Source organism: Chelonia mydas, chromosome 6 (genome assembly GCF_015237465.2).
Source record: "Chelonia mydas isolate rCheMyd1 chromosome 6, rCheMyd1.pri.v2, whole genome shotgun sequence".
NCBI classification, from domain to species: Eukaryota; Metazoa; Chordata; order Testudines; family Cheloniidae; genus Chelonia; species Chelonia mydas.
In genome coordinates this window covers 48,528,634-48,554,879 of record NC_051246.2, presented here as the reverse complement: position 1 = coordinate 48,554,879, position 26,246 = coordinate 48,528,634, and the positions used below count along the sequence as shown (strand labels likewise).

The following is a 26,246-nucleotide window of genomic DNA, read 5'->3' as shown; positions in this document are numbered from 1 at the left end:
ATTAATCTTAAAAATTGCTGGCATCCAATAGTCTGTTATCCTGATAGTTACAGTTAATCCGCTCTTGGGTTAAACTAATACTTTTAAATTTACACACACATTTTCCAGCTGATTAACAATCCTGATAACACTAATCCACAGTTGCACAAGAACTATGTTACAGCTGCTCTTTACCTGTAATAGGTGCCTGGGCACACCATCTCCCTCTGAAGTACCATGTAGCTGCTACGTACATTCAGTTTTTATTGGGACATCGTGAACATGAGCTATATTTGTTATATTTACAAATTGCAGGTTTTTTTATTTTACTCTCCTGTCCTCATGCCCTGGGGCCTGATCCTACACTGTTACTTAGGACAAACTGCCAAAGTAAGGACTGTAGGATAAAGCCCAACAAAAAGAGCCACAAGTGTGGAGTACAAGAAAAAGAAAGAGGAACGAATGTTTGCACCATTTTGTGCAGACAGCTTGCTCAATATCTCTTAATGGGATAAAATTAAGAAAGTTAAAAGTAAGGCTCACTGGAGAAGGAAAACTTCCCTTGACTTACTATTCCAAAGACAACCACAAGCTTCCACCAGAAAGCAGTTGAAGCTCCATCACTTGGAACATTTAAAACTAGATTAGACAAAAATAGACTGTAAGGAACAATGTTGAATGGGAAAGAGGTTGAGATTACCTAGTAGCTCTCTTCTATCTCAAATATCTGTGATTCTTTGATGTACTGACAGATGTGAGCTGATTTCTAAAGGTTGAGAAACACTCATAACACTCCTTATTCAGTTTTTACCATTAGAATGCTGTCCATTGGCGATTTTATGATGAAGAGACTCTTTAGAGTGATGTTCCTTTGGAACATAGAGCTATGGTACTCTCCTGGAATTAGTATACTTAACAATCAAAGCATGTGATTTCAGTTTAGGATGTCCAAGACCTTTGTGATGATGTATTAATTAGAAAATACCTTAATTTTTTTTTTACCAAGTCTCCTATTCAATAAAGAGGTAAAGAAAAGGATTTCGTGTTTTTTTTTTTTACATGAACAGCAATATTCTAGAAATTTGATGAACAAAGGCTTTTATTTTAAAAACTCTTCTGTCTCATTTTGTGTGGAGCCTCTGGTAAAAACAACATAAGAGTATAATCACATAATAACAGAAATATGATGAAGCATTTTAGAAGATTGACTTATTTTAATTCTCCATTTTTCACCGGGTTCTGAAACCATTGTGTTTTATTTTGAGGTAAATTATCCTATTTATCATGTCTGCATAAATATCCCTATGAATAATGCAGGAAGCTGGAATGGTAAAAGTAAAAACTACAGACCTGTCCTCAAAGGACAGGATTAGCATCCTGCAAGAGCTTATTCAAAACCAACTGGTGTCCCTGTTGTACAATGGAAAAATGCATGACTTCATACCTTCGGCAAAGTCACCATAATGGGGTGTTGTCAGATCCATTAACAATCCTGTGCTAATGGTAGTGAAATAACCAAGTGGGATAAAAGCATGTGTTAGAACCTGCTGCACAGTAACTCTGTCCAGATGGGCACTGGGAGCAGGGCTTAAACTGAAAAAAGGTTGGGAGGAGAAGGGCACTGGGGGAGGAAGGAGAGCTGCCTTCCCTTGTTAAATTAGAGTTAAACAGAAAATGTAAAAATTACATTAATGCAGACAGAATGTTCCACACAACTGACGGTCACACATTCATGATATATAGAAGTTGAGATTCCCACAAGAACATTTATTTGGCTGGGTTGCGCATGCACACTATTTGTTTTATACTATATATTTAAAAATGTAGTGCTTGATCCAAAGTCCTAAAAGTCAATGAGTCAGTGGGAGTCTTTCCATTGCTTTCAGTGGGTTTTGGATTAGCCTCATAAAGATGAATATACTGTAAAAGCTGTTTTATCTGGCACTTCACCAACTGGAAAGCTCTGTAAACCATCATTTCTGATCTCCATTGAAATTCTGGTATATAGTCCGGTTGGTGTGGGACCGGAAGGGGGTTGGGGCATGGGAAGGGGTGTGGAGTGAAGACTCTGGGAGGGAGTTTGGGTGTTGGAGGTGGCACGGCAGGCAGCTCTGCACACTGCGTCCACCCACAGGCACCGCCTCTGCAGCTTCCATTGGCCGTGGTTCCCAGCCAATGGGAGCTGCTTAGCTAGTGCTCTGGGCGAGATGGGGGCAGAGCCACCTGCCATGCCTCCATCTAGAAGCAACCGGGACAGGTCGCCGCTTGTCGGGAGCCACCCAAGGTGAGCATCCCTTGGATCCAGCACCCCACGCCCCAACCTGCTGACCCAAGTGCTGTCCCGCACCCAAACTCCCTCCCAGAGCCCACGCCCCACACCCCCTCCCACATCGCAACCCCCAGCCTCGCACCCGCTCCTGCACCCAAACTTCCTCCCTCTTAGTTATCCAGAATTTTTCACTTACCAGCACCCCCATTCCCCCAACATGCTGGATAAAACAGCTTTTACAGTATTAAGCTATACATTTAAGGGGGCATCCCACTATCTCCTTTCCCCTCTTCCCACTCCCATAAATGCTTGCAGAGGGCATTAATGTAGTGGAATTTTTGTGCTTCTCCTGAGCAGGGAGTGGAAGGACCCCAGAGATCTGTGCCCTTAACATACAGAGAATGTGGAATATTGCTTTGGGGTGAGGTAGGAGAGGAGCAGCGCACGTGGACCTGTGACTGCACAGATCCAGCAGTCATTTCCTGACATCTGCATTAGGGCATAGTCCCAGAACAGTTTTGTAGTACTTGTTTGGGGAATCAATACAATTTTGTTGTACTGTTTTTATTCTTAAATTGCTGCTATATATTTTCCTCCCTTTACTTCCATTTAACACATTTTTTTGTCTGCAGATCTATGTATAATACACACACTATAGCTTTGTAGGCAATTAAATCATATACGGTAGTGAAAAATCTGGCACTGATATATGTGTACCATATGCATATAAATACTGTATTCTTAAATATGGCATCTTTGATCCAGTGGTCTGAGAGGGCTTAATGTAGGGGAGTGAGTGTATAAAGATGGGAAAACAGAAACAGAGAAGGGTGAAGTGGCTTACTTGATGGGGCCAGTGGCAAACCTAGAATAGAACCCAGATCTCTTGACTTCCAGTCTTTTTAGCCAGCCATTAGATATTGCAAAATCTTCTTATATACAAATACTCCACATAAAAGTGCTTCCAAGAACCATAGCATGATGAGATGGAAAAGATCCAACTAGGTCATCTAGCCAATGCCTCTGACAGTGTGGGGTTGTTCCCTCCATTATATGATTTACATACTTTAAAACATCCCAATTTACAAAGGCCTCTTTGTTCTTCAATCACTCAGTATTTACAGAACAAATTCATAAATATTGTCCATGTATGACTTGCTAAAATAGTGTAAAGGATAATAGAATCAGCTGAAGGGCCTTTTCTTTTTTTCTTTAGCCTTTGTGGACGTTTGTGCAAGTGTGGAGGCTAACCAACTGTAATGCATTAGACAAATAGGCTGCTTTTTTCCCCCCTTTGCCTTGCATACAGCACTCCAGATGTTTATCAAAATTTCATAGTCTAACCCTTTTCTCTATTCCTGTAGGAAGCTACAGACAAAGATGATGGTGTTAGGTTAAGGAAGTAATCTAGTCAAGAAATTATCAGTTATATTATTTTACATTCCCAACATAATCTACATAGCCTCACGTTCGGACTCTCTTCTCCATTCTTCAAGTAGGAGCAAATGCTCAGCTTTGGTCTCTAAGCAGGAGAGCTCTTTAAAAAGTAATCTACTAGTTAGCATCCTGCACCATAAACCTAAATCAGACATTCTTTCAAAGGGACTGTGCTTTGGAGATAAACTTTAGGAAAACTCTATTGATTTCATAAATTAAAAACAGTAGAATTGAAGGGAGGGAGGTCAAGTAAAGGACTGGCCCAAGGAAGCAATTTTCAGATCAGAGCGCTCTTGGATTCAATACAAGGGAAGAAAAAGAAGCAAGAAGAAGGATTCATTTGCAAATAACCTGCAGTAGCAAAGTCATGCACTCACCAAATAGGATTAAACTTGTTCCATCAGCCATGACATGTGAAAAGATCATGGTTATAAATTCCATTTGCTATAATGAATTGAAAGCGTCTGAATTTTCAAGCAGCGCTCATCATTGATGGACAGTTAGATTTGTACATTGTTTTTAGGCTACAATTAGCTTCCACAAAATATAAAGTACAGAGGGGTGGCAGCAGCAACAGAGTTTAAAGAGTAAACAAGCTGACTTTATTATTAGACAGAGGTTGAAGAATGCTAGAAATAAATGGTAGTTGTATGCCAGAGCTGTAGAAAATTACATTGCTTCACTTTTAAGCAGAGTATGAACACAAAAGTGAAAAGGGGGCTTTGTTTAGATTCCTCAGTTCGATTTAAGCAAGAATAAATACTATTATTAAACAAAAGAAAGATGGGTCTGTCCTTTTGTGGTGCACTGTTTATACAAAACAATAAATATAGTTGAATTTGGAAAATACTTGGTTCTGATCTATACTGGTCTATATCAGAATACATTTCACTGAAGTCAGTGGAGCCACACTGGTGTATAATATTTGTAAATGAAGATAAGAATCAGACTCAGATTGCTCAATAAGATCCCGGTCTTGCATCAAGATCCAGGGGCGAGAGCCCTGCACCCATGCTCAATGCAGAATTGAGTCCAAAGTCTGCAGATTTCCATTGTGTTTGTGATACAAGCTTTTATTCTTGTTTTATATGTTGTTGACTAGCTAGGTATAATTCTCAGTGGATGAAAGCAGCTCATCCTTGTTGAGGAAAAGACATTCATTTATAATTGGTAAGATCCCCTGCAGTGGTGCTGAAAACTGTCCAAGATTTTTTTAAAATGGTTCCGGCTAAACAGAAGAATAAACCATTTTTTATGAACATCATGAAAATATAACAGCTTCTTAATTACTGGAAGGTTAACATAAAATTAATTTGCTAATTTTAATTACAACCCTCCAAAATATACTGCATAAATGCTCAAAGGAGAACAGCCAGGTGCCAGCACTAATCAGCCAAGGTTATTACAGATTATGATGTTAAAGAAGGTTTAGAAAAATCCTTAGTAAAAGCAACACATGTTTACTGGAACTCTACAGGGAATCAAACTTTCTGTATATTTCCACTGCTACAAAATTACAGGTATATTGCCATTTGTTCACTCTTTTCCAGAGGATCTTATAATTGCAGTTGAAACATATGATTGCCTTTTCTTTGTCACATTCTATTAAAATGTATTAACTTTCATCACAGAAACAGTGTGAAAATTGTAATTACAGCAAGGTGTTAGTTAATTTTTGTAAAGTGTGTTGAACATATAAAGTCCTGTATAGTGGCCAAGTATTAATTCTAGAACAGAAATCCAGTTCCTGAAAATTTGTCTTTTGCAGACTGTACTGGGATTCCCAGTTTGGAGATTAGGCATATTATTATTATTATTATTGATTTGGGACCATTTCTATCATCTTTGCTCACACTGCATCAGACTGTCTGGTCCAGCCAAACTCTAGGGCCCAGAGGGCCTTCCTCAGTCCTTGGGTGGGCTAGTGGCCCAGTCTGGTTCTCAGGGAAAGTTAAAGTAGTGCCATGGATCAGCCAGTCACAGAGGCTTCCCAGCCATGATTCTTTTTGCCCGTCCATACTACCTATATTTGGAGTTAGGAGAGGCATCATGGGAGTTGCTACAGCAGCCCTACACCAACAGAGACTTTCCCCTATGCCAAGAGAATCCTCAGAGGGATTGATCCAATGATTTTAAGTTTGCACTGCTCTGGAGGTCTAGTGCAAAGCAGACCTAGTGGAATTGAGATCATACCCAGTAGGACTACTTTTGTAGTTAAATAATAATCCATGTAATGGTGGTTGAGTAGGGCTCTTAGGATCATAATTGTACACCACTTGTACAGCACTTTAAAACACCACCAGCAGCAAGAATGATCTCATATTTTGTTTTAGATAATTAATCTTTCATTCTACAATGATACTTGGATTCTCAGAAAAAAGATACGGGCCAAATTCTCAGTTGAGAATCTTTCTCAGAATGTTTTATGTACATGGAAAAAATAGTTCCTTACCTCTGAATAAAAACAGCTATTTACATATTATAGTAAAATTTTACTTTTTATGTTTCAGATGTCCTACTTATTATTGTTGTTTTTGCTGCTGTTGAACCAACTGTGTGTTTGAAACCATAACAAAATACAATCCATATTTTAAAGGAAGACTTTAAAAAACCCTAAAATGTTGGTGTCAAAGGAAATTAATTTCCTGGCTGGCTTGTGTTTTTCTCTGAGGCAGATATTGATGAGTGTGCAGAGGGGATCATTGAGTGTCACAACCATTCACGCTGTGTTAACCTCCCAGGGTGGTACCACTGTGAGTGCAGAAGCGGTTTCCATGACAATGGAACCTACTCACTTTCCGGGGAATCCTGTATTGGTAAGCAATGATCAGCATAGAACTTTTTTTCCTTCTGCATGGTGTCATACACTGACTATTTGAGACAGCATGTCCTGAATGGTTACTCTATTTAAGGCAAAAATTAGGATGTAACTAACCATTTGTTAAGCTCATCAGTGTCCTTAGTAATACAGTGTAGACATTGATAAAAGAGATCTGAACCATCACATTTCTGAAGGGTTATATGGAATATGGACAAACACATGACTTACTTTCCTTAGCCATTTATCGCCATAAGTAAAAAAACAAGGCCCCTTGTAGGTTGTTTTGCAAGTGTGACAGGCTACAGAATATGAACCATCACTTTCAGATTTCAGCACAAAGATTTGGGAACACATTTAATCATAAGTCAGTGTTATTCATTGTGTATTATCATTTGTTTTTATCTTGTTTTCTTTTTAGGGCTATTCAAATAGCCTCAAATCCTTTCTATGCTGTACATACTGTATTTGGAGGACAAGGTCATAAGGATGGATTGAAGGCATTTTAGAAAGTGTATAGGAATCCCACTCTATTGTTAGGCTCTGCGATCTAGTCCTGAAAGTGGGGACCAGGAGTAAAGATGCCAGGGATAAAGTCCTGGATCTGCCACTTTTATATGCTATGTGTAACCTTGGTTTGGTCACTTTACTTCTGAGGCACAAGACACTGCATGTAAAGGTGCCAAGCAGTAGGAACACCACAGAGAGGATATTGAGAAGGATATACCTCTTCTGTCACCATGTTACTTCCCTTCCACAGCCCTAGATATGATTTTTCACTGCCTCTCCATATGAGTGTGTGTTGACGAGACCTTGGCTATGGTACAGGGAGGCAAGGACAGCAATACATACCCCAGCTACTATGCTGCATTCTTCTGAATACCGTGTTCTTAGGGAAATCTACAATGTAAGTTTCTATAGTTCCTTGTAGTGATTTCCCCACAACAAATCTCACACCCAATAAACACCTGAGGCCCTGCTCTCAAGTTCAGCTTCTGTATGCCCAGGTTCCAGATCATCTCCGCTCTGCATGCCCCTACAGTGCCTTCAGCTTTCAATCTACTATCTCTCATTCTGATTTATACTCTTGGATCCCATCAGGTAGATGGGATGTTCAGTTCAGCATCCACTCACTTTCCTGTGTAGCCACCCGAAGTTCCCAGTTACACTCATTGTCTCTCCCCCAGAGATTTGCTTACATCTTTCATACTGGTGGAAGTTCCACATGAGGCAATATGCATGCTGAGCAAACTCTGCATCTCCTTTCCTCCTGGTAGCCCCAGGACTCTGGCTTGGCTGTATGTGTGGACTGTGTTCTTTCAAAATGATGTAGATTCTGTATGTTTCCTCTCTGATTCAATGGAAAAGATGCTAGTTTTTGGTCTGATCTCTGGCCTAATTCAGCACCATTGACATCCGTGGGAGTTTGCCCTTGACTTCCAATGGGAGCAGGTTTAGGCCCTTGTCCTGCACTTTACGCCTGTGGAACACCAGTGATTTCAGTTCAGTTTCTCCTCATTGTGTACATTAAATCAGAATCAATCCAGATTCCACAGATAAATGTTAAATTTGAAGGTGCTAAAGTAATATTCATTTTAAAAGTTCTGCCTTTACAGAAAAGTCTGATAGATTTAATAGAGAATTACAACTTCTTTACAGAATTTCTAAACCTGTCTATATAATGCTATAACAATGATATAATATCTCTTTTAAACTTTATCATATGGTTTAAAAATCTTTAGAAGGGATCTTGTTCTCTTTATGGGGAGATTTAGATTAACTTAGAATTCTGTTTGATTTCTTAGAATTCTGTTGATTTCATCCCTATTCAATTCCATAAAGGTGATATTTCTATGACAATGCTATATATTTACCATGAAAAACTTTATTTTGCACTGTAAATGATTCTGAAGCTTTGTTGTGTATACACAAGGGAGAAGGTTCTCCTTACTAATAAAAGATGAGAAATTGTAAATTTCAGTTGTCCATTGAGAAAAAGTTAGCCAATTAGGGCCTGATTTTGTGCTAAGTAAAGTTAGTGGAGGTTTGGTGGAAGACTGGGTGTATAATTTAAGAAATACAAAGAAAAATCTACAATTAACATTCAAAAGCAATATTTTATAGACTGTCCAACAAAATTGTATTAGCTTTTTATGCTTTGTCCTAAACAGACTCTTGCTACCAGGCAATGTATGTACATTAAATTCCCAGTGGTGGATTTCATGAGGGTGGTTGTGTCAAAAATAATGAATTACACAGCATTTCATGGTTTAATAGATAAAATTCCACATGAAAGTCATTTATATTCAGACATATTCTTAGATATTGTAACGAAGTTCCTCCTCTGCCTTGGTGGGTCCTGCGCTTATTGGCGGATTTCCTCACCTCAGAGGTTCACGGCAGCCCTCAGTTTGGCCATTTTCATGGCTCAAATCTGCCGTTCACTCAGTTAGCCTCAGCGCTGGCCAGCATGGGGATAAGGAAGAAGAACAATACCCACAGTCTCTGCTGATCTACCTAGTGGATCGGGGAACAGGCCAGAGACCTTCCCCTCTGGTGGATCCCACAGTCCAGGTCAACTCCTCTGGTATCAAGTAGGGAGTTGGAGGAATGGAGGGATGTGGGGAATCTGGGTCAACCCTCTACACCGGGTTCCAGCGCAGGGCCCTGTGGAATGTAGCTGCCTACAGTGGCTCCTGTAACAGCTGCATGACAGCTACAACTCCCTGGGCTACTTCCCCATGGCCTCCTCCCAACACCTTCTTTATTCTCACCACAGGAACTTCCTCCTGATGTCTTATAATGCTTGTACTTCTGAGTCTTCCAGTAGTATGCCTTCTCACTCTCAGCTTCTTGCACCTCTTGCTCCCAACTCCTCACACGCGCACCACAAACTGAAATGAGCTCCTTTTTAAACCCAGGTGCCCTGATTGGCCTGCCTTAATTGATTCTAGCAGCTTCTTGATTGGCTGCAGGTGTTCTAATCAGCCTGTCTGCCTTAATTGTTTCCAGAAGGTTCCTGATTGTTCTGGAACCTTCCCTGTTACCTTGCCCAGGGAAAAGGGACCTACTTAACCTGGGGCTAATATATCTGCCTTCTGTCACTCTCCTGTAGCCATCTGGCCCGACCCTTCACAATATTGAAAGTTCTGCTCTATTTATTTAAGTATTGTAAAAAAAAGTGTCAGAGAAGGAGTCTAATTTTATCACAAAGTAAAGCAACATGAAATAACCCCAAGAGGTCCCAAAGAGTACTAAGCATAAAGGACATCTATAGAGTTCCTTCATGCCTCTCTGTCTCAGATATTTCAGAGGTGCCTACCATCCTGCTGTGTAAGCACTGCTAACAAGTGTAATAAAGGCCTTGGACCAAACCATGATGTAATTCCACTGTCTACACCAAGACAAGTATTTAGCCCAGTGTTGTCACAATTTTGAATTGCCCAATTTTCCTCTTTTATAGATGGGTGCATCACCTGCTAAAGTCAGTAGTCCAAGTTGTAGTTGATGGGAGTTGTGCTCATGTAGTAAGGGCAGAACTGAGCCCAAAATGTTACATTCCATGATATACTTTGAAGATTGAAGAGCATTGTGCTTTCTTCAAAGCAAACTGCCCTCGTTTTGACCTGCACAGTGTGTTGGAAGTTCACGAGGTGAGACATTTTTCTTGCTGTGTGTAAGCAGTAAATGGAATGTGAAATTGATGGGATTTTTTTAATTAAATAGCTTTTCTGAGCCATCTGCTGCTGAGCACCAGTGCCAAAGAGAGCAAACCAGTATCTGATAATCTTTTATACTGGTTTAACAGTTAGAAATTAAACAGAGAATTCTGCTATTCCATAGGTCATTTAAAGATTAAACTGTTAAGTTCTTTTTAAGAATATGATTATACTGTGAATGAAACATGGATGTTACAAGCACATTCCAGATGAAGAATAAACTAAAGCCATGTTACCTGAACACTGATCTGAACCACTTTATAAAGATTATTTCCATGATAAATTATGTAGAGTCAAGGCCAGAGTCACTGAGCTTTTTATTCTAGGTGAGAAAGGTTTCATCTGCATAGCAACTGTCTTTGTTTTACAGTTCCATGTGCATGAGAAATTGTGGGCCAAAATCATAATGGAGTTACTCCAGGGATGAATTTGGCCCAATGTCTCTATATTTTGTGATTAGTCTAAGAACATAAGAATCTAAGATTCAAGGTCCGTCTAGCTCAGTATCCTGTCTTCCAACAGTGGCAAGTATCAGATCATTGGGAATGAACAGAATGAGGAAATTATTGAGTAATCCATCCCCTAATGTCAAGTCCCAGCTTCTGGCAGTCAGAGATTGAGGGACAACCATTGCATGAGATTGCGTCCCTGATCATCTTAACTAATAGTCATTGATGGACCTATCCTTCATGAATTTGTCTCATTCTTTTTTGAACCCAGGTATATTTTTGGCTTCCGCAATATCCGTTGGCAACAAGTTCCACAGGTTGATTGTGCGTTGTGTGAAGAAGTACTTCCTTATGTTTGTTTTAAACCTGCTGCCTGTTAATTTCATCAGATGACTCCTAGTTCTTGTGTTATGTGAAGGAGTAAATAAAAACTCCCTATTCACTTTTTCCCCACCATTCATGATTTTATAGACTTCTATCATAATCCCCCTTTAGTCATCTCTTTTCTAAATTGAGCAGTCCCAATCTTTTTAATCTCTCCACATATGAAACCTGTTCCATACCCATAATCATTCTTCTTTTTTTTTTTTTCCCTTCTCTGTACTTTTTCCAATTCTAATCTTTTTTGAAATGGGGCAACCAAAACTGCGTGAAGTATTGAAGATGTGAGCATTACATGGATTTATATAGTGGCATTATGATATTTTGTGTCTTCTTATCTATCCTTTTCCTAATGGTTTCTAACATTGTTAGCTTTTTTGACTGCCACTGCACACTGAGCAGATGTTTTCAGAAAACTGTCCACGATGGCTCCAAGATCTTTCTTGAGTGGTAACAGCTAATTTAGACCCCACCATTTTATATGTATAGTCGGGATTATGTTTTCCAATGTGCACTACTTTGCATTTATGAGAATTGAATTTCATCTGTCATTTTCTTTTCCAGTCAACAAGATTTGTGAGATTCCTCTTTGGTTCTTCACAGTCAGCTTTGGACTTAACTATCTTGAGTAACGTATCATCTGCAAAGTTTGCCACCTCATTGTTCACCCCCTTTTTCAGATAATTTATGCATATATTGAGCATCACAGGTCCCCATGCAGATCTTTGGGGACCCCGCTATTTACCGCTCTGTAGTTTAAAAACTGGCCATTTATTCCTACCCTTTGTTTCCTAAGTTTTAACTAATTACTGATCCATGAGAGAACCTTCCCTCTTATCCCATATCTGATTTCACTTAAGAGCCTTTGATGTGGGACATTGTCAAAAGCTTTCTGAAAGTCCAAGTATGCTATATCCATGGTATCACCCCTGTCCACATGTTTGTTGACCCCTTCAAAGAATTCTAATAGATTGGTGAGGCATAGTTTCCCATTACAAAAGCTACATTTACTCTTTCCCAGAATATCTTGTTCATCTCTGTGTGTGATAACTCTGTTCTTGAAACTATAGTTTCAACCAATTTGTCTGGTACTGAAGTTAGGCTTACCTGCCTGTAATTACCAGGAACACCTTTGTAATCTTTTTTAAAAAATCTGCATTACATTAGCTATCCTTTAGTCATCTGATACAGGGGCTGATTTAAGCAATAAGTTACATACCACAGTTAGTAGTGCTACAATTTCATATCTGAGTTCCTCCAGAATTCTTATGTTGGTATCATCTGGTACTACTATCTTATTACTGTTTAATTTATCAGTATGTTCCAAAATCACCTCTATCAACACGTCAGTCTGGGACAGTTCCTCAGATTTGCCACCTAAAAATAATTGTATCAGGTGTGGGAACCTCCCTTACAGTCCCTGCAGTGAAGACTGATGCAAAGAATTGATTTAGCTTCTCCCCAGTGGCCTTGTCTTCCTTGAGTGCTCCTATAGCACTTTTATCATCTATGGCCCCACTGATTGATTTGCAGACTTCCTGCTTCTCATGTACTTAACTATTTCCTGCTGTTAGTTTTTGTGTCTTTTGCTAGTTGCTGTTCAAATTCTTTTTTGGCCTAATTATTCTTTTCTTGACAGTTTATGCTCCTTTCTATTTTCCTCACTAGGATTTGACTTCAAATTTTTAAAGGATGCCTTTTGCCACTAACGGCCTCTTTTATGTGGTGGTTTAGCCATCGTGGCATTTTTTTGCTCTTCTTATTGTTTTGTTTTTATTTGGGGAATATGGTTAGTTTGAGCCTCTATTATGGTGTTTTAAAATCATTCTGATGCAGCATGCAGGCACTTCTCATGACTGTTCCTTTCAACTAGCTTCCACATTTATTGTGTAGTTTCCCTTTTTGAAATTAACTACTACTCTGGTGACTTTCTTTTGTATTTTCCCCCCTACAAGGATGTTAAATTTAATTACGGTCACTATTCCCAACGAGTTCAGCTTTATTAATCTCTTGGTGAATATTGGAGCAGATCCTTGCTCCATTTAGGACTAAATCAATATTGCTTCTCTTATTGTGAGTTCCAGGACTAGCTGTTCCATGAAGCAGTCATTACTGATGTCTAGAAATTTTATATCTGCATCCCATCCTGATGTGACATGTACCCATTGAACATGGGCATAGTTGTAAATCCCCCATTATTATTGGGTTTTCTGGGTTTTTTAAGTATCTCTAATCTCCCTATTTCACAGTCACCATCACGGTCAGGTGATCGGTTGTATATTCCTATTGCTATACTCTTATTATTCAAGCATAGAATTTCTATCCATAAAGATCTTATAGTACTGTTTGATTCATTTAAGATTTTTACTATATTTGACACTATACTTTCTTTCACCTATAGTGCCACTCCTTCATCAGTGTGACCTACTCTATCAGTCCTATATATTTTTTACCCCAGTATTTCCATGTCCCATTGATTATCATCATTCCAACAAGTTTCTGTGATGCCTATTACATCAATAGTAATAATAGTCTGTTGCATAAACAGTGTTGCATCACAGAGGGCCAAATCCTGGAAAACCATGTGTAGCCCAAGAATTTTTCTTTAGTAAAGTTCACTCAAAATTCACAGTGCAGAAGGAAGGATTTCTCAGCCCCAACAGACACTAGCTGGTGCACAGTCACACAGCCAGTGCTACTGCTAAACATTGGGAGGTAGTGGAGATTGCTTGTTGCTACCTAAACCTCCTTTTGGGGATTTGCAGTTATGGATCTGCTCTGTGTGGGCTCTCTATTCTGCTCTCCTCTCCCTCATGGTAGTAGACCGATGGCCATGGAGCTGAGCCATCTCTTGAATGGGTTATCTGTCTTCAGATCCACAAACACAGAAGAAATACATAATTTCTGCTATGTTTGGATTTTATAGGGTAGCTTAAGAGTTCAGCCCAAGCCAGTATTAAAATGGAATATGTTTCCATCCTGATATTCTCACAAATGATGTCACTTTAACAAAATGGTGGCTACCAGCAAGGAGCTCAGAATTACAGAGTTTATTTTAATTCCAATTCCAGCATGTGCATGATATTATATGCCTTTTACAATGTTCAGGGCAAATGATGGCTGCTTTTGTGTGTTGTTTTCAGAGTTCATTGTTGAAATCAAAGCAGATGGGCTGTTTTTTTCCCCCAATCAAAAATCCAGCAGTTATACAAGTAGGAAACCTTCTACTTTCTGTTATTTACTAATGGAAAGGCCATTCAGAGAGTTAAGAATGTTTCTGTGATATATTGTGTGTGTTTTGCCATTTAGTGGTTACCACACAAAAGTATTTGAGATCTTTCACTATTTCCCTATTCTAAGTACCTATCAGATGCTGCTGTCTGACAAGTGTATGTAAATGTTGACTTCTTAATGGCAATCTCTGTTGTTACCACCACCAAAACAAGGAAACGTGAAGCAAGGACAACACTGTGTCCTGGTGATTTTATACTAAATGAAACATATGCCTGTCAGGTCACACACACCTGTCTAGTGGAGACAGATAAAAAGGTATTCGTCCGGTCCATACAGATTAGTCTTTACCCAGTTCTCTGTACGTGAAATGCTGCTCACCCGTGCAAGGCTGCTCAAAGCCTGAAACACACTTTCTGAAGTGGTTCAGAGCCTCACTCTTGCAATTAGTTTTGCAAGCATTGGAAGCAACCCAATCCCTGTAGCAGGTCCCTTGCATGTTTGAGCAGAATAAATTGCAACCTCCTAGGAAAGCCCAATGTACCAACTCACCACACCAGAACACTGCAGGATTCCGTCATTTTAATCTTAAAAGAGTATGTGACCTAGGTCTTGTAGCGATAGGATGGTTTGTGTTAAAATGAGGGAGACCATCTAGGGAACAGGAAGAATCACCAGCTTTCCAACTCTGAGAGAAATCTCAACTTATGTTTGTCAGAATTTCACATATTCTGGGTGCAAGAATGCTTCAAATTCAGAGTTTGAAATTTGATTAATGTAGCTCTAATGTATAGCATGCTGCAGCATTGTCTCTTAGCCAGTGTGTAGATTTGAAAACAAAAGAAGAAAAAAAGCTTTCTCTGCAAAAGAGATTTCTTTTGAAAATCCTCCCACGTACTGAATTGCTCTTCTGTTACTTCTGTACTGTTAGATGGGTGGGTTTGAACCAGATACAAAAACAATAAGCCAAAGAGATATCCAAGAAAAACCTTTAGAACTTACTGTATTGTCATTGCTCTCATCTATTGTACCCACTTAATTTATTCATGCTTGTAATATTGGAGTCCATATCTGCTGCAGGTAAACTATGAATAACTACAGCTCACTTCATAAACATCAAGAGACAACCTCTCACTCATTCACTGGGGCTAACTTATGCCCCAGTACTCCTGATGCTAGCACAAGATTGTCACTTAACCTCCATAAAATCTCAGAAGCAAGCTTCATTTGTCTACTTTCTTTTTCAGTAACTGAAGTGCCTTGGCATTACAGTACATTTAGCACCAGCTACCTGACTCCTTAATAATCAGTCACCTTACTATAGGAATTTCTTAGTAGAATATAGAATAGCTAAGGAAAACCTGCTTAAGGGTTGGGTGGAACTCATGATTTAAATCCCATTTGAACTGATGGCACTTTTCACAACAAGAACTGAAACAGAAATGTTTTGTTAGGCAAGTTTTGTATCTTACATGTATCTATTTCAAAAATCCTTAAAGGGACACTGCCATGACAAAATTCACAGAGTAGATTCTGTACTCTGGCCAAGTTTTGCAAAGCAAACATGGCTATAAGCCAGCATGACACCATCATGCTAGCTAGTTGAGCAAGTCCCCCAGGGTAAAGTAGAGCAACCTCAAGCTATTGTATTTTGCACTGACTGCCAATGGCCAGGGTTTGTTCCAGCAACTGGAGATTGCCAGGACTTAGGGTTGCCCCATCCACATCCCTTTTCCTTGGGATTGCCCATATATAGTGGCTTGAGAAACTGGAGAATTCCCCTATGTGGAAGGACTAGATGGAGGGAGGGGCAGTCAACCTGGGTTTACAGCTGTACCACCAGACTGATGATAAGGAGCCACGGCTCACCTGTGAATAAGACCCCATACATTTTTAAAATGTTTTTACTTCTGGTGCAGTAAGACCTTTGATTGAAAGACTAAAAGAATTTTAAAAATCTGCCGTACTTTTCAAACAGTTATTCTGTTTATTTCCTTTATGGATGTCATGCATACTTTCTGTTCACCATTACTTTTTCTGGTTCGTTCTCATGCACTAAAAAAATCCCTGCCCTTAGATTGATTTTTAAGTCAGCACTTTTAGTCATATCTGGATTTGTATAAGGAATTTTTAAAGCAAAACCTACATTTTGAACCTAACATACTTGACACTGTTCTTTTAATAGGCTGTTAGGCCTTTTTGGATAGAAGTGATAAAAGTTTTTTTGAGTAAAAATGGATCTGTTTTATGATTCCCTTTTAAACCACAAGCACCTACCATTAGTTTTGATTTAAAAGAATAGCAAATAAATTGCTAAAGTAACAAATTGCTTGTGAAAAATAATTTTGTCAGAACAGTGATCAGCTTTAACTTGTACATACATTTGTTGGAAGCCCAGCATACATTTGTCACATCAGATTATATTTTAATGGCTTAATGGACTATAGAATTTGAAATTAGCACTCTAGCAGGGGTTTTTTTTTCTGCGACAGTTTATCATGATATCAGAGTACCGTATTGCGCTACTCACATGCACACATTGCAAGATGCTATACAAAAACTGAAAATTGAAGTTTGGTGGCAAGGGATCAGTTTAGTATTTCAATGAAAACAAGCTAATGAACTTGTGTTGGTGTGTATATTCATAGAATCGTAGGACTGGAAGGGACCTTGAGAGGTCATCTAGTCCAGTCCCCTGCACTAATGGCTGGACTAAGTATTATCTAGACCAGTGCTACTCAAAGTGGTGGTCCGCGGACCAGTGCCGGTCCGTGAGCCATCAGCTGCCAGTCTGCACGCACATTGGGAAAAAAAATTGCTGGTTCCCCACATCAGATAGCTTGAGAAGCACTGATCTAGACCATCCCTGACAAGTGTTTGTCTAATGTGCTCTTAAAAATATCCAATGATGGAGATTCTACAACCGCCCAAGGCGATTTATTCCCGTGCTTAACTACCCTGACAGGAAGATTTTCCGAATGTCCAACCTAAACCGCCCTTGCTGCAGTTTAAGCCCAATGCTTCTTGTCCTATCCTCAGAGGTTAAGGAGAATCATTTTTCTCCCTCCTCCTTGTAACAACCTTTTATGTACTTGAAAACTGTTATCATATCCCTCTCGGTCTTCTCTTTTCCAGACTCAACAAACCCAATTTTTTCAGTCTTCCCTCATAGATACATGTTTTCTAGACCTTTAATCATTTTTGTTGCTCTTTCCTGGATTTTCTCCAATTTGTCCACATCTTTCCTCAAATGTGGCACCCAGAACTGAAAATAACACTCCAGCTGAGGCCCAATCAGCATGGATTAGAGCAGAAGAATTACTTCTCGTGTCTTGCTTACAACACTCCTGCTAATACAGCCCAGAATGATGTTTGCTTTTTTTGCAACAGTGTTACACTGTTGACTCTCATTTAGCTTGTGATCTACTATGACCCCCAGATCCCTTTCTGTAGTACTCCTTCGTAGGCAGTCATTTCCTATTTTGTAGGAGTGCAGTTGATTGTTCCTTCCTAAGTAGAGTACTTTGCATTTGTCCTTTTTGAATTTCATCCTATTTACTTCAGATCATTTCTCTAGTTTGTCCAGGTCTTTTTGAATTTTAATGCTATCCTCTAAAGCACTTGAAACCTCTCCCAGCTTGGTAACATCCACAAACTTTATAACTGTATTCTCTATGCCATTATCTAAATGGTGAGGATATTGAACAGAACCAGACCCAGAACTGATCCCTGTGAGACCTCACTTCATACACCCTTCCGTCTTGACTGTGAGCCACTGAAAACTACTCTCTGGGAATGCTTTTCCAACCAGTTATGCACCCATCTTTTGTAACTTCATCTAGGTTGTATTTCCCTAGTTTGTTTATGAGAAGGTCATAGGAGACAGTATCGAAAGCTATCTTAAAGTCAAGATATACCACTGCTTCCCCCAATCCACAAGGCTTGTTACCTTGTCAAAGAAAGCTATTAGGTTGATTTGACATGATTTGTTCTTGACAAATCCATGCTGACTGTTACTTATCACCTTATTATCTTCTAGGTGTTCACATCCTTCCACAATACAATGGCCATGGGAACTTTTGTAATATTTGAGGCAAATTACATCTGCATTAAAGGAAGAGGGAAACTGGCAGAAATTGCATTTTTTGAGGAATGAATCCTTCCCTAATCTATTGTATATGTGTTCTTAATATGCCCTCCTCACTATAGTATCCTCAAAAACATTCATGAAACCCTGTGACTAACATCTGTCACATGTGGTTCATTCTCTCTCTCGTCCTTTCCCCATAGGGAGAATTATGTGTACAGTGGACTGTTTTGTTTTGGTTGGAGTTTGTTTATTTTAAAAGTAATGCTCCTATGTGTTTAAGTTAGAAAAGGCAAGGTCAAAGAGGCATGCACTTGGAGTAGAAGGTGGTGACATTTCTGACTGTCATTAGTTCTCTGCAGTACTCTTGCCACCCCTTAACATAGGCTGTGTCCTTGTGGTACAATCTCACACAAAGATTGCAAGCAAGCAAGCCACTGAAGAGTCTATTCCCATGCTACCCCAAATGGCATTCAATGAAGTTATGTGCATTTGTTGAGGGGAGCAGTGATTGTGCCACCCTCACTCATATTTGAGCAGTAACTTACTCCACACATTCTCCCTTTGAAATCTGTGTGAGATACTGCTTAATCATGTCAAATTGGGCCTCACGTGTTTTCTAAATGAATTAGACACATCCAGAGGAGAAAGATGGGAGTTAAATTAATCTCACTTCCTTTAGGGACCCTCAATGACTTTGTCCCAAGAAGTGAAGGTAACTGCTAGTGTTGTTCTAATCAGAAAGGGGCTAAGCAGGCTTGCTGCTTTGTATATAGTACCTGCCTCTTCAATCATAGCTGTCTATCGTTATTAACAAACAAGTTTTTACTTTGGTACCACCACATAGAGCTGCTACTGCTGGGAAAGAGCAGCTTCTGCACAGCGATGCCTCATGCGTAATTAACAGAGTTCTCAGCTCTAACTGATCCCCTTCCCAGAACCTTTATGGCTGAAAACAGAAAAAAATAGCAGTTGGTTTCACCAAGTGGGTGGTGATATGTTGGCATTTATCAGATATTCTCAGTTTGAGTCAAGCCAGGATTTTTGTGATAATGATGGAGATGGTGTATGAGACTTGTGATACCATTTTTTATCACTTAATTTCAAATTCACATACTTGAAGTTGTATATTGTAATCTTTAGGTCTGTAAATTGGGCTAACTTTTCTACAGCATTATCACTCAACAAATTATTTGAGCTAAATATCACTTGGACATCATAAAATGACTTTAACTTGCTGCAATATCCAAGGCAGAGCCAATTCGTTAGAATGGAGAATTCAGTCCACTTTCCTGTGGCTATCCCAGAAAAGCCACTCTTGTAAGATCATTTAGTGGAAAATATAGATTATTTTCTTCCATATTTTAAAATTGATTCTCTATATTCTTTTACTTTGTATTCAGTTACTCATTTATAGCTGCATAATTCCATTTGCTCTCATTTATAATGGGATAGCTATATTGAGATAACTGAGATTGGAATCAGGCCTTAATCTGTTTACAAAACCCCCACAATTTAATGTCCAGTGGTGCAAAAAGGAGAATATCAAATTAAGCTTAAAATTTTTTTCTGAAGTTATTGGCAATGTGGATGGTTTATTCAGATGCTCAGAAACACAGTCAGCAACAAGAGAAAACTGCCACAGGGATATTCTGAGAAAATTAGTTCTATTAAAAGTTCAGCTATCGAATGGATGCAACTTCTAAGCCTTTTATATTTGATTAATGACTAAAACATTTAAATAATAAATGCAATAAAATAATAGGGAACCATCATTTGCATTAAGAAAGAAAAATGGACTGAGTAGTGATCAGAGATTTCCGCAGAAAATATGTTGCTTGATTGGTTCTTTTATCATGAATGGCCTGCTTGCTAGTTTGGGCATCTCTCAGTACGGCATCCTCTTTATGTGCACTCAGCAGAGAACAACAGTTGCAATATGTAAACAGGGTACTGCTTCCCTTTTGGATATATATAATAGATTAAGTTGGCTTTGTTCAGTGCAAACAGGTCTGTAGTACTGAGAATATGAATAATGTCAGTTTCCATAATTGCTAACATCTGGCTTTCCATAAATCTGTTAAATTGCACGGAAGCAGAATTAGATTTCTGTGTCATAAGTAAAGCAATTACATGGAACTCTGTAGGCAATATGGCTCTATATTCATCTGTGAAATCCTTTTAGTTTTGAACAGTAAAAGCTACTTTTCTAATCTGCACTCTAATCCTGCTGCATACTATATATATGCTATTCAGAGAGGTTTTAACATTGTGAGGAAGAAAATATTGACAATGCTTGCATTTATTAAATGTGACATCACCAAAGGCAAAGAGTATGTTACATTTGTTTTCAAGACAAAATACAAGGTCAAGCACTGACGAGACAAGTAGAAGAGAGGTTTTTTCAAGAATGCTCTTAGACCCATTGTAGCTAATTGGTTATTGTCTTCAGTTGAAATCACTGATTCAGTATCAGCTTATTCATGGCCCAATTTATGTCACTGTTGGTTTTTTTTTCTCTTTTTCTTGTCCTTTTGTCTTTTTTGTTTCCTGGTACTCTGTCACCTGAGAAGTAATGGGACACAAGATTTGTTTTTCATTCACAAAGCCCCTTTTCTATCATCTCTAGTAGCCCTTCCAGGTGGTGTCCTTTATTATAAGAAGGATGGGGAGAACACTCAGAGGGGTAAGGGTGGGTACATAGAGATACTCCAAAAATAACCTCAAATTATAACTAGTTGCTTTGTCAGAGATGAGGCAGCAAAATACATCAGTGGCAGGGAAGTCTGAAGGCTGAATTGTGCCATTAGGAATACTGCTAAGCAAGGGTTGGCGTGTAAGTTGCATCACCCCAGGAGACATTGTGCCTCAGGCTATGTCTACACTACACTGCTTTGAACCACATGGCTGTGTCGCTACAGCCATGCTGCTAAAAATCATGCTGTGTCGCTGCTGTTTGTCAGCTCTCCTGCCGACAAAAAACTTCCTCCCACAACGAGTGGGGTGAGCAGGAGAGCGCTCCAGCTGACAGAGCACTGTTCAATTGCCAGGGTAGACATAGCCTTAGAGACACCCCTCTGAGGCATGACTCTCTCTCTGTTTCACCTTTGCTCTGGGGGTAAGAGGTGGTGGGGATGGAGGAGTAGCAATTTGCTGCTGACCTATACCACTGGTTAGCATGTTGGTGGGATCAGAGCCAAGGTTCTGCCCACTTGTAAATTGAAAAGCACAAGTATAATAGCCAGGGTGTGAGGGTTTTGTACTGTGGCTGTGACAACAATCTGCCCTGAGGGAAATTTATGTAAGATCTTTTTTTATTCTTATTGGTGCAAATCTTAAACGTTTCCCCCCACCCAGTTTTTACTCAGTCCTTATCCTAGCAGAACTCCCATTCGTATCAGTTTGCGTTTTGTCTGGGCAAGGACTGAGTAAAAACTGAGAAAGGGCTTCAGGATTTGGTCCAATGAGATCATATTGCCCTTTGGGATATATTTATGTTTATGTTGTTGAGCAAAGTGCACAGTCCCTGTACTGGCTACATACCCTTCAATTGTACCACCCCAGTATGGGAGCTGGCCAAATGTCTCAAGATTAGCAATGTTTGGATGGGAGACCTCCTATCTATCTGTGGTTCGTATATGGTTACTTTTGTATCTGAGCACCTCATCATCTTTATCTTCACAACACCCCTATGAGGTAAGAAAGTACGACTTAGAGATGGGGACCAGAGGGTCTAACTGACTTGCCCAAGGTCACAAAGGAAGTCTGTGGCAGAGCAGGGAATTGAACCCAGTCTGCCAAATCCTAGGCTAGTTTCCTAACCACTGGATCAGCCTTCCTCTCTAGGAAGGTTTTACTCAGAAGAAAACCCAAGGTGATGTAGGAAGTACTGTTAGCAATTGAGTAGCTAACAGTCTAACTTCTGAGTTAGAACTAGCTCTGTACCCTTTGTGTTTGGATAAAATGTAAACCAAGGTCCTACTTGTTGAACTACAAGGACTACTTGTTGAAGTCATTAAAGATGCTGTGGTACTTGCCACAGAATTATCGTCATTAGCCCTATTATCCTGGCCAAATTCTAGATTAGGTAAAGTTCCTTATATAAATTCCCTCAGCAGTTTCAAATGCATATTATATCATTCACTTCTTTTCCTAAACTCTTGTGTAATGGCGCTGCATGAAATTAAACAGTTGCCATATTTCAGCCCAGAAGTAGCTGCTTCAAATCAAATGATAAGTGTAGTGATTCTGCGGTGTGGTATGTAAAGTTTTATACAAAAGAGCTTTAGAATTTTTCAGGATAAAAAAAAGCACTGTGTAAGATTTGATCATCTATTCCCATTCATATTTTCATATTTACGTGTGTGTATGTACATACAGACACACAAAATGTATTTAATATGTATATAAAATGCTTCATCTCATCCAAATCCAAAACTTTGTGCTGCAGTAAGGTTAGGCTTTTGGCAATTATATACAGTATGAAAACAGGGCAAATCTATTCAATTGCATTGTAGCTGGAAATTCTGTCCATATTTTCTTAAATACTGCTCAAAAGATCTGCTGGAGAAACCTGCCTATTTTCCAGATTGCACTTAACTCAAAAGATCTCATAGCCTTGTCTCCAAGAGATCTCCTGGGCACACTCCAACCTGGAATAATTACGTTCTGTCTGTCAGTATGTCCCCAGCAATTTCAATTGGATGCAATGTTTCACTTCGCCTCCAGCATTAAGTGGGATAGTAGTTTAAAGTCATCTATGAAAAATAGATTTTGTTTATGCTAAATTCCCTGTTGCCTTGCTCAAACATGCTTTTACTGTGTGGCTTTGTATAGCTTGGGAGCTCTAGTATTTCTTTTCTATATAAAGTACCTCTGATCTCTTTCCCTTTATTCCCTTCCTCCTCCTCTCTGTGGGCAAAGGGTGTGATTGATTGCCTTTAGTAGGGGGAAGCTTAGATCATGCTCGGAGTTTATGAAGAATTGTGTCTTTCTAATTCAGTCTAAATCTCAGAAGAGAATGTGGCCTCATTGCAAAGTCACGCTAATTGTCCAAAAAGAATGAGGAGTACTTGCAGCACCTTAGAGACTAACAAATTTATTAGGGCATAGACTTTCATGGGCTAAAACCCACACCTTTTTTCATGTTCTCTGTGTGTGTGTGTGTGTGTGTGTGTGTGTGTGTGTGTGTGTATCTTCCTACTGTATTTTCCACTGCATGCATCTGATAGCCCACGAAAGCTTATGCCCTAATAAATTTGTTAGTCTCTAAGGTGACACAAGTACTCCTCGTTCTTTTTGCTGATACAGACGAACACTACCACTCTGAAACCTGTCTAATTGTCCACTTGCTCCTGCTCACTGGGAGATCACTTTACACCTTGGCTGGCAGATCAAGTTTGTCATTGCTATTTAGCACCAGTAGGAATGTCAGCTTTTACAATTAAGCATACGGAAGAGGATTTAATAACCCTAAATTTTGTGTTTCATACCCTTGCACCACGAAGACAGACAAGCAGTATCCATTTAATAATAAATTCCATGGTACAATTTGTCACTTGAAACAAAGATTAGCACTATAAACTGGCTGTGTTTTGCAGATATTGATGAATGTGCCTTAAGGACCCACACCTGTTGGAACGATTCAGCCTGCGTGAACTTGGCGGGAGGTTTTGATTGTCTGTGTCCCTCAGGACCATCTTGCACTGGTGACTGTCCACACGAAGGTGGCTTGAAGCGGAATGGTCAGGTGTGGACGCTGAAGGAAGATAGATGCTCTGTTTGTTCCTGTAAGGTGAGTTCCACAAGGCCTGCATATGTGTTTCCTTAGATTTTCTAGTGTTTTCTCTCTGTGAAGAAGCTGAGTTTTAATTCTTATATACTTTTGCGGAAGCTAGTCATAACAGAAATAAATCCATTTCAGAATTAAGGTTTAGACTGATTCAGTAGCAATCCTGTTTTGACTTAACCAGACCTCTAGGAAACTTTGGTTAAAAGATATTGGGCCTGATTCTCTTCACTTACATTGGTCTAAGCCAGAAGTAACTCCGCTGAAGCCAGTGGAGTTACACAAAAGTAAATCTGGTTTTACTGAATGTCTGAGACATTCAGAACTGGATTCATATCTTAGTTATACTTGTAAAAATGAAGGTCTCAATCCCACTCCATTGAAGTCAATGGTCAAAATGCTATTGGCTACAGTAGGAGTAGGACTGAGCCCTTGCATAGGTATAGGTGAGATAAGAATATGGCCCACTGGAAATATGTTGGAAAGAGGGGGTAGAAATGGAATATTGCTCCAGCTGGTGAGGGTCTGTGTGCCAGTTAAGGTCTGTTTGTTGGAAGTCATAAGGAGGCTTTTAACTCCCATAAAACTAGAATAGCACAGTGGTGGATCAGGCCATCAGAATCAATAAAACTCTTAGAATTCACTGCTATTTGTTTTAGGCTAGAATGGAAACATGGTCAGATAAACACTGTACTGTATTATTACTTCTATCAGTGCCAGGCACCCTACAAATCCCTCCCTTCAGGAGTGGAAGTCTGAAACTCTGTTGAATATATAGTGAGCTTGTATTGTAATCATAGAGAATGGCTGGTTCTATGAAAGGATTTCCTGTCAATGGAATGAACAGCTTAATATATGTGAAGACAGCTGGTCTGCCTTTGTAGAGTTTTAACAATTAGTATTCTCATCTTAGTTAGTCTTGTAATTTATGACTTATTTGTCATGTTCTCATTGTAACTATTTCTTACGCCGAATGCCTCTTATTAGTATTTGAAAATATGTGATGTGACCAGCGAGTAGATATTTTAAAATAATAGTGGCATAATATGTAGCCATCCTTCCTCCTTATTTTATTTTGTTTCTTTATATCTTCCTCTCTCTCTCATTTCTTTCTTCTTTAATATTTGCACTTTATTTTATTTCAGGGTTTGCTTTATTATCAGGAGCCAAATCCTAGACCCTTGCTCAAAGCCAGCTTAAGGTGGCCTCCTTGGTCCTTCCCTGCTAGTGCACAGAGCACCACTTCAAAGGCTCTTTCAGCCTGTAGGTTGCAATAGCAGCCACTTTGCTCCCAGTACACCAAGGATTGGTCAGTGGATCTGCAAAAATCTCAGACCCACTAGCCACGACTTCACGCATTGACTCCTGTCACAGAGACAAGCTGCCACGGCACTTAGGTAGTGTGGAATCCCTCTGCATGTCCTGCACTTGGGGGTCATCCACATTTACAATCTGGGGGAGCAGGATGAGGGACATGATAGGGCCAACTATATTATTTGTCTATCTGAGCTTTGAAAAATGCTACTCACTTGTTTTGCCCGGAGCAAGCAAATTATTGTTTTGTATGTATGACTACAATACCAAAAATTAAGTGAGTAAATTTTGTCCCTGGCCTGGTACATGTCCACGATACTTTTGCAAGGCTGGTTTGTATGAAAACTAACATAAAATTCTTCATTCAAGAAAAGACATGCTGTTCCTGGTAAAGGCTATGAGAATTATGTCATTGACTCAGTGAACCAGCTTCTAATACCTTATTCCACAAGTAGTCCCATTGACTTGACCTCAGTGGGGCTATTCATGGAGTAAGGTACTATCCAACATTAATAATTATATCAGACTCAGAAGCCATTTCTGCTTACCCTGGGCCTGAGGGGGTACAGTTTTTTGTGGGGTTTTTTTTTTTAAGTGAAAGAAAGGGATTACAGTAGCACTTAATCAAACATAATATGGTGGATAATCCCCTGCAACCATATTTGTTCCCATGCATGAGGACAAAATTTATAAAAACATTAAAATTCATAAAGCTTAATGAGTTGAATGCAATCATTAACAAAGTAGCCTGAAGTCGATTGCTTTGCCTTCTCC

General features: G+C 39.4%; 1 protein-coding gene across 11 annotated transcripts in view; it reads left to right on the top strand.

The window, feature by feature from the left end:
• Positions 1-26,246, top strand: part of NELL1 (neural EGFL like 1) — a 409,663-nt gene that overhangs the window by 365,455 nt on the left and 17,962 nt on the right. For 6 of the 11 annotated variants that reach the window (XM_007067928.3, XM_037899951.2, XM_043548855.1 and 3 more), the window contains 2 exons: positions 6,361-6,501; positions 23,971-24,164. In XM_007067928.3, the coding sequence (XP_007067990.2) occupies positions 6,361-6,501; positions 23,971-24,164 (335 nt within the window). The remainder of the gene's footprint in view (positions 1-6,360; positions 6,502-23,970; positions 24,165-26,246) is intronic. The other 5 variants (XM_043548858.1, XM_043548857.1, XM_043548856.1 and 2 more) reach the window with 1 other exon arrangement.